Source organism: Delphinus delphis, chromosome X (assembly GCF_949987515.2).
Source record: "Delphinus delphis chromosome X, mDelDel1.2, whole genome shotgun sequence".
In the NCBI taxonomy this organism is placed as follows: Eukaryota; Metazoa; Chordata; class Mammalia; order Artiodactyla; family Delphinidae; genus Delphinus; species Delphinus delphis.
In genome coordinates, this window is record NC_082704.1 from 12,711,717 (window position 1) to 12,729,311 (window position 17,595).

At 44.3% G+C, this 17,595-nt stretch overlaps 2 protein-coding genes across 2 annotated transcripts in view; both read right to left on the bottom strand.

Moving 5' to 3' along the window:
- The window catches only part of LOC132418498 (N-alpha-acetyltransferase 11-like), a 581,283-nt gene that overhangs the window by 213,942 nt on the left and 349,746 nt on the right, over window positions 1-17,595 (bottom strand). The gene's annotated exons all lie outside the window — the stretch shown is intronic.
- Window positions 168-12,294, bottom strand: CD40LG (CD40 ligand). The gene is made up of 5 exons (XM_060001979.1): window positions 12,139-12,294; window positions 10,172-10,303; window positions 6,039-6,096; window positions 4,039-4,101; window positions 168-1,319 (listed from the first exon to the last, which is right to left on the bottom strand). Exons 1-5 carry the CDS (start codon window positions 12,292-12,294, stop codon window positions 943-945), a joined length of 786 nt encoding a protein of 261 aa, XP_059857962.1. The 3' UTR covers window positions 168-942.

Sequence of the window (17,595 nt, forward strand, 5' to 3'; positions counted from 1 at the left end):
TTTCTGAAAGTATCACAAGGGTTGGGAACATTCCCTCCAAGTGATCCCCCTCCCCCCTGGCCTGGGGCTTCAGATGCTAAGTAACCACAATAATGTTAAGAGATCTTTATTATTCAAAAAATAAATAACAAGATAATCACCAGTTCACTCTGGAAACAATGGGGACTGCAGGTAGATACAATAGATTTCCTTTAAATCCAGTCATTTCTCTGGAAGGAGTGGGAAGCCTCAGAGCTGCCCCTCTGCCCGCCTACCCCATCGACAGTGGTGGAGATAGGAACAGGGTTGAAATAAGATACTTGATTAGCAACAGCCTGACTCTGTGTGTGTGTGTGTGTGTGTGTGTGTGTGTGTGTGTGTGTGTGTGTGTGTGTGTGTGTGTAGGAGAGAAAGAAAGGATGCGAATGAGTGTCAGGGTGACTGGCGGGGAGCAGGGTTTTCGGTTCTCCATTGCATTATACTTTCTAAAGTCTGCCCCACCTCCATCGTGGCCGCAGGGACCCAGAATCCACCGTAATTGAATGTGAGCTGAGGCTCCGCGTTTCCCTCCGGCATCTTCACTGAGAAATCAAATACATTCTCCACTGAAGGACACTGCACGCAAAGAAACAAAACTAAACTTGGCTAATTTTCTGCTGTTTACTCAGAATTCGAGCTGTGTGTAATGGCTTTGTCTTTTCATAGGACTCTCTGGATGTCTGCATCAGTGGGGTTGCTGCTTCAGAATATAAGCTCTTATGGAACAGGGGTTTCCTCCGCCCGGTAATTCACTCATTGCAGCCCTGCATGCCTTGGGATGTATAATAAATAGTTCTCCATGAGGAGGATCCTAGGGTTATAAATAGGCAGTCCAACGGGCTGCGGTGGGGCGGTCTTAAGTGCTTTGCTGGATTGTGAAGACAGCCAGCGTCAGCCCAGCCGCAACCTGCCAGCTTACACCGTTCAGAGCTTGAGTAAGCCAAACGACGTGAAGCCAGTCCCGTGGCTCACTTGGCTTGGGTCAGTCACGTTGACAAACACCGAAGCACCCGGTTGCAATTCAAAGACTCCTCCCAAGTGAATGGATTGCTGCCCGCACGGTTTGGAGGAACTGTGGGTATTTGCAGCTCTCAGTAAGATTCTCTCCGATCCACCTGGGGACTTTAGGCAGAGGCTGGCTATAAATGGAGCTTGACTCGAAGTTTCCCGATTGGAACAGAAGGTGACTTGGGCGTAGATGTAATAGAGTCCTTGTCTTTTCACGGCCAGCTGTTTCCCGTTTTCGAGGGTTACCAAGTTGGTGCTTAGGGTGTAGTATCCTTTGGGGGCCCACTGGAGAACTGTAATGGAGAGGGGAAAAAACCGTGGTCAGGTGGAGCGCACATGATTCAGATTCTAACAGACGATATGGTTTCGTGTTGGAGACTGGCTTCACATAGGAGTGGAAGTTTGGGTCGTCAGGGATTCTGAAAGACCCATCCAGCCCTCAGTCTATGGAGGAGCCACGGCTGACCGATCAGCATGGGTTGCACAGTCAGACGGAGCTGGGTTCCCATCCAGGCCTTATTTAAGCTTGGGCAAGTCAATCTCCCTGAGCCTCTCAGTTCCTTACCTGTAACACGGGGCTCATATTACAGCCTATTTCAGAGACATGTGAAGATTAACTCAAGTAACAGAGCCCAGTGAGTTTCCTTCTCCCCTTGAGAGCTCTTAAAGCCAGTTTGCCCTTGAACTTAAAAGAATGTGAATGACTTAGAAATCCCAGGTCATAAATCACGCCTTCCAAAATACTCAAAGTCCTTGCTAATAGTAACTCGTATCTCGCTTTCCTTGAATTTTCCCAAGTCGAAGACTTGCCGATCTCTCTTGCTCAGCTCAGCACAGAGAAAAGACCCCATTTCTTCCTACCTGATCATGCTCTAGCAAACCCGATCCGCCTCCCACAGCAGGGACTAAAATTAGGCAAGGAAGTATGAAAATAAACCTGTCATTTCACTGTGTGTTTTGATCTCCCATTGTAGTGGGCGCCACCAACTTGAAAGTGCCTGTATTCTTGTGGCTAAGCCGAAGTACCCACCAACAATGTGCCATTTTTCTCGCCTGAGATGTTGACTGGGTTCAAAGTAGTGTGTGCAGCCGATTTCAAATCTCAGCCCCCACAGACAGCTAGACTGCCGGGGGTGGAGGGTGGGGAGAAGTGAAAGTATCGATGCATTTGCTTCCTTGGGCTTTTATTTGAGCTCCTATTTGGTGCTCTTAGGCCTATCAGGGTGCAAGACCCCACCTGCTAAGACTCATCCTTTAGTAATTAGGAAAGGCATCCTGCAATGCCTGACATTTCTTGGGCCTCCAGATCACTCTAGAAATGCTTCATTATGATGTTTTCGCTTTTGGACCATCTGATTGAGAAAACACGGGCAGGTTCCCTATCTTTGAGTCCACAAAGTTTATCTTTGTAAGTCCTTACCTAATTTTCATCCTTGCTGTGAGATGTAGGGCAAGTTTGGAGCAGCGTGACCAAGTAGATCTGAGAGGCTTGTGAGGTAAGAAATGTGACTTTCTTCTCACCTGATCCCCTGCAGACATACTGTGATGCGAACTGTCAACCATGCTAGGACCAACAGTCATCATGGGCCTTTCGGCAGAATATGTGAGCATTGTGAAATGTATGCAAGGCGAGCTATTCTTCTAGGAGGTGTCTCTGTTGCTGGCATCCATCCACTCTGGATGAGACTGTATCATGTGGATGACCACCCTGGACATACCAGATATGGTTGTGATATTCTCCCATAAGTGTATTTTATGAGAAAGGGGTACTTGGCAGAATTATTAAATATTGTGGGGTAAATGTTATCAAAAAGGGCTTTATGTTGCTCTTCTGACAGCTAAACTGCAGTGAAGTAGCTAAGGAATGACACCTTACGTTTCTATAGCGCTTGACAGAATAACTTTCTTCTATATTAGCTGATTTGATGCTCAGAGTCACCCTGTGAAGTGAGACAGGAAACTGCTGCGAAGGTAAAGGGACTTGCCCAAGGTCACCCAGCAAGTGGTAGTCATGCTTCTTAAATCTCAGTGTTCAACAACTTTCTATCCAGTGCTCGTTACTCCTGTACCATGATCCAGGATAACTACGTATGCATTATGCCCACTGAGAAGCCCAAGCCACCTCCAGGATGAGGTCCTATCTCCTTTCCTCTCTCTCTCTGTGTCTCTCTCTATATCTCTGTCTCTCTCTGACACACATGCACGCACACACACGCGCACACACACACACACACACACACACACTGCTTAGAACTCCGCTCCAGAGCGCTGTGTTAAAGTTTTCAAAGACTGCTCTGATGCTCTTGGCCTGCATTTATGTAGACAGGGGATTTTATGCTAGTGTGCATGTTTCCATCCATTTATCAGATGTGCCATATTGTCCAACACCAGCTATCGTGAGGTACAGATTTGGGGGAAAAAAATCTAAGGGCTAGAATCATGGCAGAATGTATACGGAAAGAAAATCATTGAGAGTTGAAAAGATTACAGTATGTCGTCTGTTGTTACTTCATTGGAAAATCTAACATCCTGGCATCTATTGATCTTTGCAGAATGATTTTACCCTTAATTTCCCTGAGGTTGGCCCCAGTGAAGCTGGGGCTAATCATACAGGGATTGGCAGATGGCAGGAAATACCCCTTGAGGCCCATTTGCATATAGTGAAGAGGGGTTAGGACGAGGGATGCTCCCAGTTAGCAGGTCACTACGTGCCATCTCTTCCGTGTTATCAGAATAATGGTCCCTCCACCCAGTAATTCATCATTTAGAATCAGCCACAGAGCAAGAACCTAATGAGAACATCGGGATTGCTTCCCACCTCCTTTTGTCCCTTCAAGTCCCATCTGTGCATTTGAGCCTACTTTGAAGACAAGGGCAAGTGCACGAGGCATGTCTGGGTAGCTTTGTAAATTGGCCCCCGGAGGAAGACGGGAGCCTAATTGTTAGGCTGCCTTGCTTTAGCCTCCTGGCCTTCCCCCTCGGGTGGCTGATGCTCAGATGCTTCGGACTTACCAGATGCTGTTTTACTACTGGCCTCACTGATGACATGTGCCGCGATCTGAGGATCCTGATCACCTGAGATGAAACCAAAGACCAACTGTCAGGCCAAAGAAACACAAAACTGGCCACAGAACGATTTGGTCTAGTTCTGCAGCTGGGTCACAGAGACTGTACTTAAATAGGTTATGTGAAAGGAAGGATAAGATGGCCTTGAAATCGCTCGAAACCAGAGGGGAATGTTGGTTTCTAAAATCTGAACAACTGAGTCGGCTCTTTACACCGAGCCCATTCTTCCAATCGTCATTCAGTACTTGACTCCGCTTTACATAGACTGACACAGGCTAAAGAAAATGATCTTCATTAAACACATTTTGAATCTTGATTTTAAGAACAACTCCCATCCATTGGTCATCTTAGTGGGCCCAGAGGTCGTGTCTGCACACTTAGCTAGTAAAATGCTTATGGTGTCTGATTTGGTCAAGCACTGGCCACAGTGTTATATCTACCTCTAATTGTTGCTCATGTAAAAGGTTTGCTCCTTAATTACACATACTGAATCTCCTAAGTGCAGACATGGTGTGGAAGTTGGTTTGGTTTTTTTTTTCCAGTAATGAGCCTGGAGCTGGACACTTTGTAGGTGTCCTATGAATAACGAGTCAAGCTGCATGACCTAAATGACCAGCTTTGTTAAGTGTATCATTTTCCCAAAGACTGCTAGGCAGCACCCACATGAACTGTTTCCTCAAATTTCACAGCAATTAACAGACAACATGGTACCACTCAACATATTTACAGTCATTCTGAAAGCAACGCCTTCATGGAAATCAGGTGACCCTTTGCATCCAAACCAATGGTTAAAGCAAGCTCTTTGCCTCAGAAAACAGTATCTGTATCTCTGTATGTATGTATGTATTTCTTTGTGTGTATTAAATTTACTCAAGCCATACCATCTTTTACGCTGACTTTGTGCTATAGCAGTTTATCTAACAACACCCATCTACCAACACTCCATTTTCCCCATACTCAGCTGCTTGGGTCACTCCAGGCATTATTGTATTTGGTTTGGGGTGCTACATTCTAAAAAGAACAGAGAAAGTTAGTGTGTCCAGAAAAGGACCTAAACGAGGACAAGAAAAAGCCTGGAAAGGGTCATAGGAGAAACAGTGGGAGACACTGAGAAGGTTTACCCTGGAGAAGAAAAGGCTCAGGGGCCATGACTGTTGTTTTCAACATATGGACAGCTGCTGTGTAGAAGAGGAATTATATACTTTCTTTAGTATGGCTCCAAAGAGCAGAACTCGATTCAGTTAGTGGAGATTATAAGAACAAATGTCAACTCCAGAGGAGAAAAGCCTTCTCTCGGGTATAGAGTAATCTTATTATTATAATTATTAGGGCTTTTCAGAGATGGCCCAGGCTGCTTTATGAGCTAGAAGGTGTCTAGGCATGTTTGATCAGACAGTCAATGGTCAGTGCTGTTGTGAAGGAGATTCGTGATCCGGGGATGGTGCAGGATTTGAGAACCGTCAAGGTCCCTTCCAACCCTGGGATGTTTGAGATGCTCTGACCTCAAGAACAGGGCAAAGAACAGCGCTGTCACACTGAATCACTCCTGGGTCTCCGAGGCTCCCCTGGCCGTGTTTCCCCATGAAAAAACTGTTCTCGTTGAGTGATGAATGACACCGCTACCAAATGCTGACCGTCTTGTCATCTTATCCTCTGTAGGTGGTACTAGGCTGTTTGGTTGCTTTGATTAAGGTGTTGAAAATAATGTGATTTCTTCATACTTGGTATCGTCAGCACTAAAGGAACACAGGCTTCACTATAAATATGTCCATACAACTCCTTTCTAAATCACAGGCACCAGAGAAGGTATTGATGTGGCAATTGTGTTCCTGTTTTATTTCCAGGGCTACAGGTTCCCTGATCCAACACTGGGTTGTTCAGTATGATCGGCCTAAAGCTTCCTTTTAGTTTTTAAGTATTTATAGAAATGGTAAAGAGCAACCTACCTTTGTGCATTTCAAAGTTTTTTTCTTTCTTCTTCACTTCTTTGCTTTGCATTATACCCTAAAATAAGAATCATGGCAAAAGGTCATTTTGACAGGAACCCTGGCGGGGGCTTTGGAGGGAGGTTTCATTCATTTGGCACCTGCCATTACTCTGTTGCCTGTTTCTGGTGAAGATTATCATATAGACTCAGGTCCTGTCATTAATTCCATCCTACCGATTAGGAGCCCATGGCTTTGACAGATGAGCTGACAGCCCAGAAAGCCCAGGGGTGAACCTGGAAACAGAATCTGGGCTTTATTATCTTCCAGTGCTCTCTCCAGACCAATGACTGCCATCCTGACCCCTCCTATGACCCCAACCTCCCTGGCTTTGACGAGTAAAATAATGCTGAATGGGGAGCAGATTCTACCCTGGGAACTGGTATATAGAATATTATTAACATAAACCATGGTATGTATCTATTAGAATAAAACTGGTCTGAAATCTCTTAGGAAATGGAAATAGTAAGTTTGACCTTGGGAAGAAATCCCAGACTATGAAAAGATCCTCAGACTTTAAAAAAAATTTTTGTTGTCCCTGTCAATGGGCTGAAGAGATTCTCTTGTTGCTGGTTGCCTTGTGTGGCCCGTTCTTACTTAGAATCATCAGCGCGTATAGGAAACTCAGGTAATCTCCCAATGCGGCTGATGTTCCATTCCAAGCCAAACGCAGCACTTCTTAAGGGGTTTCTTCTCATTAGCAACTGCAGGAAGGCTAGAGGCACTTAAAGAAGCTATAGCAGAGAGTACCATCTACACAGACTGGAAGGTAATAAAGGCTGCTGTTGCCGTTTTAAAGATTTAAAGATACTGAATAAAAGGCACGGTGGGCTTAACGGGCAGGCATGAGGTCACCCAAGGAATCTGAGGTTGAAGCCGACAGTAGAAACTGAGATCACGTTCCGAGGCTGGGCTTAACGCTGTACTCTGAGCACAGATAAGGAAGGCAATAGTATTTTCACGTCTTCTGATAATCAAAGTCCTGTGTGCCTTCCAGTTCCTGGAATCAATTTTCTACAGCGCCCTTCCTTTTCGTTCCTCCCCAATAAGGTATTAGTGTTGTTACTGCTGAGGGGTTCCTTGTACGCTCGGCTTGAGTGCCAGATGTGAGGGTGTAAGTCATGGAGCCTAACCGGGGGCCCGCGCCTCAAAACTCTCACGGGGCCCAGAGCTTCAACTTTCCACTTGAGCTGAAGTGTGGCAGTGTGAAAGTGCTGCAACAGGAAAATGTTTGTGAGATAACAAGCAAACAAATGAATATTTCGTGTCTTTTCAAAAGATGGAGTGTGGTGATCGAAGGTGAGATACTTTTAGGCTAGGTGGTTGCATTGGTGTCAGGGCTTGGCCAACATGAAAATGTGAAGTCAGCAAAGTTTGCCCTTTATGCACCCGGCCTTGCCTTTCTGTGAACTCTGCCCCAGCCACACTCCCCAGAGCCTTTTTACCCCTCTTGCTTCACTCCCCACCTCAACTGAAAGACTTTTGAAAGTTGACTTTCAGAAAATCTGGAATTAGTTATTTCTCTCTTAGTGGGAACTCCATGTGGCAGGGTTGGATAGCTTGACCTTTAACTCGAAAAGGAGATGCTTTGACCTTATCAAAGACACCTCGGGCATTGGCGAGCAGACAATCATGGGACTGATCATTCTAGCAGGGAGCTGGGGGGAGGGAGAAAGTTTTAATGTGTAATTATACTATTTAAAATGCCGCCTTCATCTACTCTAACATCAGCCCCGAATCCCATCTTCCACCCAGAGTGACAGCTTGGTGCGACCTGCCTCAAGAAATAATGAGTTCCCCGTCACTAGAGGTGTTCAAACAGAGATTGAGTGACCTCTGGGTAGCGGCTGTGGGGAGAAGAAGCAGCTCTGGGTTGATAATTGGATCTGATGATTTCGAAGACCCCTTCCTGTGATTCAGGCCTTGGGTTGTTCTGGACCAGTCAGACTGTGACCCAGAAAGAAAGGCTGCTAACATTAGCTAAGAATATAAATAATCCAGTTTGGGGGTTATTTTGTAGTTGGCCTGTTGGGTTAAAAAAAAAAGTCCAAAATATTGTTTTAGAATGAGAAGTTTCGGGGAATAGATATTGGAACGGGGGTCAATCGTTGGAACAGGACTGGGGAGCTGGAGTACTTTGTGTCTGATTGTCGTGCGCATCGTTGGCGCAGATGACGTTGACTCGGACTCCACCCCGCAGCACTGGAGGCAAGGGGCTTCCTCTGTTGCACGGAAGGAGCCCTGGCGGACATGCCTGAGAAGGTCTGCCTTTCCAGAGTATGAAACTTGGGAGCTGTCACTTTTTTCATGCAAGCATAAGCAAAGAGGCCAAACTGACTTTCTTCCTTACTTTTGTCCTGGGTAGCTGATTTGGGAAGCTTTACATATCCAACCTGAAATACAGCCATGAGGAACTGGCAGTACAAATGTAAAACTCTCAGTAAGAAAGAGGGAGGGAGGGAAGACACCAACAGCCACTCTCACTGCCTTTGCGGGTAACTGAAGTCTGATCACATAATTACAGGATGTCAGAGCTGGTAGTGCCCTGGCAGATCATCTCAGCCCTCTCATTGGATAGATGAGAAAAATGAGGCCCAGAGAGGTGAAGTCATTTGCTCAAGGTCACACAGCCTGGCACATTAAATATGCTACTTGGATTATTAAGCGTTGTTCTCAAAGTGGCTTTATTCCCATTTAAATTTGCAACACCTTCCAATACCCTGTAATACTGGCCAGAAGCCTTGAAGAACTAGAGAAACTCAAATCGTTTTCAGGCCTTGCAAATAAAGAGTTAGGAGTCTTTCTCTAAAACATAGATTAGTGTAAAGAACCTAAAAGCCAGCAAGAGATTTGAGCTTCATTCAGATCCCCGTAGGTGACCCAGGAATAAGCTTTCGGAGTCCTCACTACTGGATTAAAAATGACACACCGGGGACAGTACAGGAGGACAGGAATAAGCTCAGAACTAAGCTCTCAGGTCCTTCACTCCCAGGTTAATTACATATTATCCACATGTGAGAGCTAACTCCTGTTGGTTTCTCCAGATACCCACCCATCTGGCACAGCGCCGCCCTCAGCCTGGATGCGGCCTCCTAGTCACGACCCCCAAGTCCCCGGAGGGCCCAAGGTATCTGACTCAGTGTTCTGAGGGGGAAACAGGCAGAAAGGCTTCTTGCTGTTCTTCTTCTGGAGAAAGAGCTCCTAGACCCCTTGTCTACAGCGATGGAATTAATGTTGTGGGCATGTCCTCAGTAAACGGTCTAGAAACTCTTGCTTTAGGTACCTATCATAGGCCACTGCAGTTACTTCATGCTGGGCACCAGTCTGTTGGGCTAGAAGGCTTCAGACTTTCTGCCTCAGGTCTTGATTGGCCCTAGAGGGGACTGACTCCATGAGCAGGTGGTATGATACAGGGTCTGGTTCGAGCGGTACTGAGACAGTCCATCGCCAATTGCCCACACCTCTCCTCACAGTAAAAGGAAAAGATTTCACTTACATGGCACCTGAAATCCCATCATGAGAGAAGCGTTCCTTCATATGTTAGAGTCTATCAGTGTTCAGAAGTCCCCACCGCCCCCAGTAAAGGCAAACCCTTAACCTGTGGCCTGACAACGCTGCAGTGGCCAATGGTTATCGCTTCTCTGGGAAATGGGGACCAGACCCTGGGTCCACAGTGGGAAGGCATCAAGGTTTGGATGGAAAGATAAGAAAATGCAAAAAACAAACTTGGTAGACTTCATCCTTTCCCCTGAGGCATCTGCATGTCTGAGCTCATGTGCATGTGTGAATGTGCCCATGAGAGTGTGTATCTTCCCCAGAGAGAGTCACTTTTGTTCTTCTTAAGGGCATTCCTTTCGACGAGCACACTTCCAACTTTCCTTTCCCTTTTAACCGTAGGATTTTGGCTTCATTTCTGTTTTTTTGATGCACATACCCATATATACATGTATGTACATATGATGGCGATATGCATCTATAGTATATATATAACACATGTTTAAATTTTACATGGTCACGTTTTAGTGTCCCAACCTAGCAGGTTTTCTCAACCAAAACTTTTCAGTGACACTTTTCCCAACAACTGAGGTCCTTACCGTGACCAGGTCTTCAAACCGGCTTCGAATTTCCTCACAGTTCAGTAATGATAAGGACCCCTCTCCTTTGCTGCAACGCTGTATCGTTTTCATGAACACAAAATCTTCATGAAGATTCCTTTCATCTTCTATCTATTTATGAAATAACAGGGACATGAGACATTGTACTTCTGTCTGCCTCTACAATCACTTCATGGCCTCAACGACATGAGGAGGACTTTGCAGATATAAACGGGGCATAATAACAAGTTAGTATACTGGATTACTGATATCTGGTATTAGCAGTTTAAAAACTCTACAAAAGCCAGCAAAGAAAATGTCATGTGGTCTGCAATGCTAGGTAGAAATCACAGCTATTCTAATGAAATTTCATCACAAAGGGTACTTTTTCCCGTGTATTGTAGCAGCAACATTCTCTAATGGTCATATTTCCCATTGCTTCAGTAATGATTGGTCATTATAAACACAGTCTATAAAATAGTTTTCTGCTGAGCTAATTTGCCCACTTAGTTTTAGTGTTTGTGTTGCAGTGCTCTGGTGAAGGTAATTTGCAATGTGTATCAATAACTTGAGTTCTAATTACATCTCTCTCTTTTTAAGTTTAGTATTTGCAGAAAACATTTTCATTTTTAAAGAAATCATCTTTCATTCCCAAAGGTAATGAGATATTTTATTTTCCAATGTCTTAGAATAAGTAAATAGATGGAATTCACTTGTTTAATCAACTAATTCTGTGCTATTTTCTTATATTCAGATTACATTTTTAGATTCAAAACAAGATCCAGCTAGCCGGTGGCTTTCACTGTCATTAAGAGAACACCCAAGTGCCAGGGTAAACTTGAATCTACCCAGGTCAGTATTTCCCCTAGAGGCTAGGCTTATGTCCAGGCATTTGATTGGCAGAGCCCAGCAGACCAAACACAAACAAACAAACAAGCAGACCCAGACCCCTGCTCTTTTCTCAGCAGTGAAACCTGAAATCTGGGTAACCCAAGAATTGCCTCAATTGTTCCAGCTCCACCTTCTCCCAATAGATAACCTCCTGGTCTTAATTCAAGATTGGCATCCCGATAATGGCCACTCGCACATCCCTGAGAAAACGCAGTCTTCAGATGCTGTGCATCCACAATTCCCACATCTAGACTTTTAGGAACAGCCAAGTAATGGACCAAATTTCTCCTTTTCATCTATGATTGGGATTTTTTCAACACAGCCAATAATGCTTATGAGTGGAGGTGGGTAAACGCATGGAAACAGGATAAATCCTAATGGTTATTTTTCTTAAGAATGCAGAACGACCTGCTAACTTCCTCCACTCTTTTGTTCTGTATGTCCAACCGTTTGAGAACGTAAAACATCTCAGCGGGAAACTGAGCAGCTTGCAACTACAATCAGCATTTGAAGAATTATACAGAGAACGCCACTTTCAGGGACTTACCCATGTCTATGCTAACCTGAAACTATGCATTTTCAGCTCAGATTGATGCTTTCCTTGTCTAGTTGGAGATTTAGAAGAAAAACAGTTGTCTCCATCAGAAAAAAAAATAGTTTACTTTTTAAGCAAAACCTTAGCAAATCATTATAGCTCATGCCTACATAGTGCTTATTTTGTGCCTGGCTCTGGTCTTAGCTTGAATTTAATCTATGAGGTGGGTACCATTAACATCCCCATTTCTCAAATGTGGAAACTGAGGCATAGAAATGGCAAATAACTTGCCTGGGATCACAGAACTAGTAGGGGACCGAGTCAATATTTGAACCCAGCAGTCTGACTCCAGAGCCAAGGTTCTTGACCAGAGAAAAGAGTAGAACATCTCACTAACTAGCCCACAACCACTGCGCCACAAGACCACTTATCTATTTGGGTTCTTACCATTGTCCATCATTTGGGTAGAACTAAAACCAACCAACCCACACATCTATAAGAACCCCAAATTTAGTTAATAAAGGCCTACGGTTCATCTTACCTTGTCCAATCTTCTGTGAAGATACACAGCAAAAAGCGCTGACCCAATCATCTGGGTGATAAGAAAAACAGTCAGTAAATACATAAAAATTTTCATACTGACGGGTGGTCCAGTGGCCACAGAGCGGGGAGAAGGTTGGCTGTACGTTTCGATCATGCTGCGTTCGAGTTGAAATGATGTCTTCTGACCGAGAAGGTGGCAGAGGCAGCATGAGAAGACTGTCAAAGTGGCCACCTTACTCAGGATTAGTTAAGAGCGCACAATCGTCGCAGCCCACACTTCCTGGAAAATGTGCTTCGCAGTCTTCTCTCCCGGCAAAAAAAGTTACGTAAAGGTTTTTTTTTTCTATTTTTTTTTTTACCTACCCATATCATTCACTTCCAGGCTTTCCCTTTCGTTAGTAAAGAAGAAACAAGTTTCTTCTTCCATACATTCATTCTTGCCTTGAAATGTCATAGACTTCTTAACAGACAATGGCAGTACTTTCCTATCGCTGTCTAACGTTTGGGGTTCACCAGTTTCAAGGAAAGAGCCAAATGAATCCACCAGCAATAGAATTATTTCAATTTCAATCTTACTAATATAAATCGGGAACCTGGTAGATGGGGAAAGGAAGAAACATCAACAAAAGCTTGGATCGATTTTGCGACTGGCTTCCCACTGGCTAACTGCTTGTTAACATTTCTTTCATCTTTAAACCCAACGAAGTCCCGGCGGCTTTTCGAGGCAAGTCTACATGGCATAAAGCAAAGAGGAGTGCTGACAATTAGTAAAGAAAATTTAGCTGGAAAGATAATTCAAGAAAAATACCCTTTTCCAAGGCCAAGAGAAGTAGCGTCTTGGGGTAATTCAGGCCAAAACTCTGGGATTGAAGTTAAAGTAGGAATATTAGCTTGATTTAGCCAAGTTGTCTGTCTACACTGTTCCAGTCCATCAGATAACTGTTGATGCCAATGTATCCGTTTGGACTAGGGAAAATAGGCTGCAGTTAAGAGACCTGAATTCTAGCCCTTGGTGTACCAATAAATTGCTGTGGACCTCGAGCCTATCACTCTCCCTCTGCAGATCTCAGTTTCCTCATATCCAAATGGGCAGTTGTACCCACCTTGCTTATCCTCTAGGTTGTTATGAAATCCTATGTGCATGAAAGATGCTTGAAAGCTGTTAAGATATAGAGAAACACTCTCACCTTGGGTTTTATGCTATTTGTTTAGCCTATGATAACGAGTTTTCCAAATAATTGCCAAGTCCTTACATACTAGCAAAAAACAAATGAACAACATCAAAAACACCCAGCGTCTTGACAACGAATTGAATCATTGAAGTGTGTAGAATTACGCGTTTCTGAATGGCTTTTGATGGTCTTATCAGATGGCCTTCGAAATAAAAGTAGCTGTGGAAATCCCTACCCCACATCCCAACCTGGTCTAGAAACCATGATAAGATTGCTTTGGTGATTCCTATAAGATTGTTTTGAGACACAAATAGGAAATGTAACAAACTCCTCTGATAGGCATGCTATCTGCATAGTTACCACCTGCTGTCTTCCCCTCCCACGCCCCAGCATCCTGTCCTGGGCGCAGATCTCACTACATCTGCCAAGTAGGTGGCTTCAATGCATGTGATAAACTTTGATCAGTCAAGTCAGAGGCTTCAGTTCTTAGACAAGGAACCTTAGTTCCACTAAAGGAAAATTATCACAAGAACTAAAAGGGGCTCGAGGACTTCTCCAGGAGCAGCTTCATACCATGGCAGCATGCCAGAGCTGCAAGGACCCTGTGACCATCAGATCAGTCTAGCCCCGAGAGAGAGGTCGCTGAAGGGACCAGAGTTGCCGACAATGCCACGTTTGTTCACGTGACCAACTTCAAGAGAGAATTGTCCAATCTCCCTGCCTCCACTTCCTGACTTCTGCTTACAATATCCCCCTGAAACTGCTTCCACCATTATTAGCACAATAGTTTGGGCTGAATACTTTTTATTTTTTTTAACATCTTTATTGGAGTATAATTGCTTTACAATGGTGTGTTAGTTTCTGCTTTATAACAAAGTGAATCAGTTATACATATACATATGTCCCCATATCTCTTCCCTCTTGCGTCTCCCTCCCTCCCATCCTCCCTATCCCACCCCTCTAGGTGGTCACAAAGCACTGAGCTGATCTCCCTGTGCTATGCGGCTGCTTCCCACTAGCTATCAATTTTACGTTTGGTAGTGTATATAGGGCCATGCCACTCTCTCACTTGGGCTGAATACTTTTTAGAGTTAATTTTCAGTGACCTTTCCAGTAGTCTGTTGACCTATTATTTTGTTGTCATCCTTCTGAAAACTCTCCCATCTTGCCTCTCAGAATCCTTCTTCATGTGATTCCTTTGTCCCTTGTACCTCTTAAAACTTTGGTATCTCCCAACCTCATGCTCATCCCCTCCCCTCTTCTCATTCTACATGTTTGCCTTGGATGGTTCCCATCCATTTTCATGGTTTTCACTATCACTTTATAGTGATAAACCTCAAATGTATAACTGCAGCCCTGAACTGTGGATTTGTAAGTGCAGCTACCTCTGAATGTGTCCACTTGGATACCCCCAAACCACCCCATATTTGGCATGCCCCAAACTTAACTCATCTCCCCACTCCACTTCCAACCCAGACTTGTTCTCCCTCCAGGCTCTCCCCATCTCAGTGAATGGTACTACTACACCCACATAATTGTCCAAGACTTGGGAGTCATCAAGGATTCCTTCCTCTCTCTTGCCCAGATTACTCCCCAATCCCAGTGGCTTCCTCATCCCCAAAGCTTCTCGACTGCCACCACTCCTTTCTATCCCCCTGGGCAACATTCTAGTCTAGGCCCTCATCCCCTCTCTCCTGCATGACTGAATTGTACGTTCCTAATTGATTGCCTCGCTTCCCTTCCCGCCCCACCCCATCCGTCCTCCACATCACCAGAAGAATGTTAACTCTAAATCCTGTAACTGACCGTATTATCTAACCTGATTTTACCCCCCTAAGACGATGCATTAGACCCAGGGAAGCAGGTTGACAGTTTCCTGGCATGTTCAATGTGAATGGGATTAGCTCCGGAATAGCCTGATGGTCCTGTAATCCCTGAAGCCTCCTCTTTCTCCCATCCTTCTTCTGCCTGGTCCTCTAGATTGCTGCAACATTGGCTACCTATCCAGCTTCCACATTTTAGCTCTACTTTCTGATTCTGTACCAGATGTCCTTTGTGTGTCTCTCCCCCAACAAGGAGTGGCCTGGCCCTGGTGTTGGGTCCCCTTTAAAGATCTTCAGTTGCCTAATGCATTCAGAAGTGATTTTTAAACTAGGTTACCGAGAAATCTGTAGACCTGGGGAGTCCAGGGGAATGCCTGCAGATAAAGTCAAATACTGACTATATTTTTCTTAGTTCAGAGAAAGAATTAAGTGAAGGGATTGAATTGTTTCATTTTTCAGTTTTTCTTGCATAAAGTTTTCTCAAATCTCTGTCACCCTTTTCTACTACTGATTTTCTTCTAGCTGACGATTGATCTGCAACAAATAAGCATCAGGGAAAAAACGAAAAAAACAATGGATCGCACACATTCTGATGTGACTAGGCTTGTGGTTGTGATTTTATATTGATAACCTAGAACACAGTCAGAGTTTCTGCTAGGAAAGTTATTTCCAGTACATAAGAAAGAGTTAAATATATCAGCATTTTGTTTGTTCTACAAAGGGCCTCTCAAGGACTCTTTTCCCTGAACATGTCTGGAAAACCCTAGCCTAGAGGATAGTGTTTCCACTGTAAGCATAGCACAGGTTCCCAGCCCTGCCCACCTTTCTGTCTTCATCCCCCACCACTCACTCATGCTCAGACTTGAACATCACCCATGTCCAGCTAAGCTTATTTCCCCAAATGTGCTGTGTTTGTTCAAGCTGTTCCCCTATGAACATCATGACTCCCTCCTTTTTTATCCACTAATGTTGAAGAGATACCTGCTCTGTGAAACGTGCCCTTCCAGCTGACAAGGTGCCCTCTTCTGTGCTCAATCTATCATAGAATTTGACACATTACATCATAACTGACTTGTCAGATTTCCCTACCATTAGCTTCTAGAGGAAAGATAATTACAAATCTCAGAATCCCTGCTTCCTGACACATTGTAAGGAATTAGTAAATCTTTGCCCAATTACTTAGTTTTCTTTTCAGGGGATAGAAGGGGAAGTTGTAAAATATTCTAATCTCGTAGAACAGCACTGGCCAGGCTCTCTGGCGATACAAATCACAATATATTTGTTTTACGTTTTCTTCTATTCCTTTAATTATCTCTCTTTCCTCTGGGGTCAGTTCCATTTGTTTATTTTGGTCCTTCTCCTTCATGTTGATAGTTTTCCTCAAATGTCTGGTGACCCTTAGTTGTCTGGTCATATTTATGAATGAAGATCTATGTTAGCTTTTATGGGTGGATGGCATGGGTTTCCTCTACAATTGCATTGATCTGTTTCCCCCACAAACCTCTCCCCGGAATGGGAGGGCCGACTGTGGGTTCTGTTTAAGTGGGTAGAGCTTGTCAACAGGCAGGTTTCCCTTTAGGTTATGTGGGTTGAGAGGCAGGAAGGCCGGGACCCCCACAACTGATAAAGTAAGGAGGGCTTTTCTCTGGGGGTGGAGACCTTTAGAGGGTTTCGCTCTTGACTGAGGCTGGTTTTCCTTTTGTTTTCTTTTGCCTATTCGTTGTGGAGGTCTCAGCACACTCCCTAGAGTCCTCCTCGGGCAACTTTAGCCTGAGGACAAAGGCCCAATGTTGCTGCTGACAAAGGGTCCATGGGGGAAGGGAGAGAGGGAGAAAAGGGGTCCACCTGTCCTAGCTGTTCCACTGCAGCTCTTTATTGAGTTGCCATAATGATTCCTTCCCTGCCCACCCCTGCTCTGCATTTACCAACTCTGAGATTGCTGCCTCCTTGAGAGAACCCACTCTTGCTTCTGATTTCTTGAATTGCAATGTTTTCTGCTCCGATTTCTCTGTTAGCCCAAATTCATTGGGTTTCTTGCTTCCTGGTATCCCTCAAAATTTATTTCACATTGATGTCACCTTTTCTTGTTTCCCATTGTTGCTGTGATTTCATTCGGTTTACATTTATTTGTGACTGAGTAACACATTCACATGGTTAAATATGTGATAGAAAAGAGTGTGCAGTGTAGAGTCTTCCTTCTGCATTTTCCTCCTAGTTCTTCATTGGCAACCAGTGTTGTCAGTTTCTTATGTACCTCCCAGACATGCTTTTATGCACCTTCAAGCAAATACATAGATATTCTCTGACACTCTTTTTTACACACAGTAGTATACAATATACTGTCTACATCTTTGTTTTTTCATTTAACACTATACATTGGAGATTACTCTACATCAGCAAAGTGCTCCCTTTTTTTTTGGCGGTACGCGGGCCTCTCACTGTTGTGGCCTCTCCTGTTGC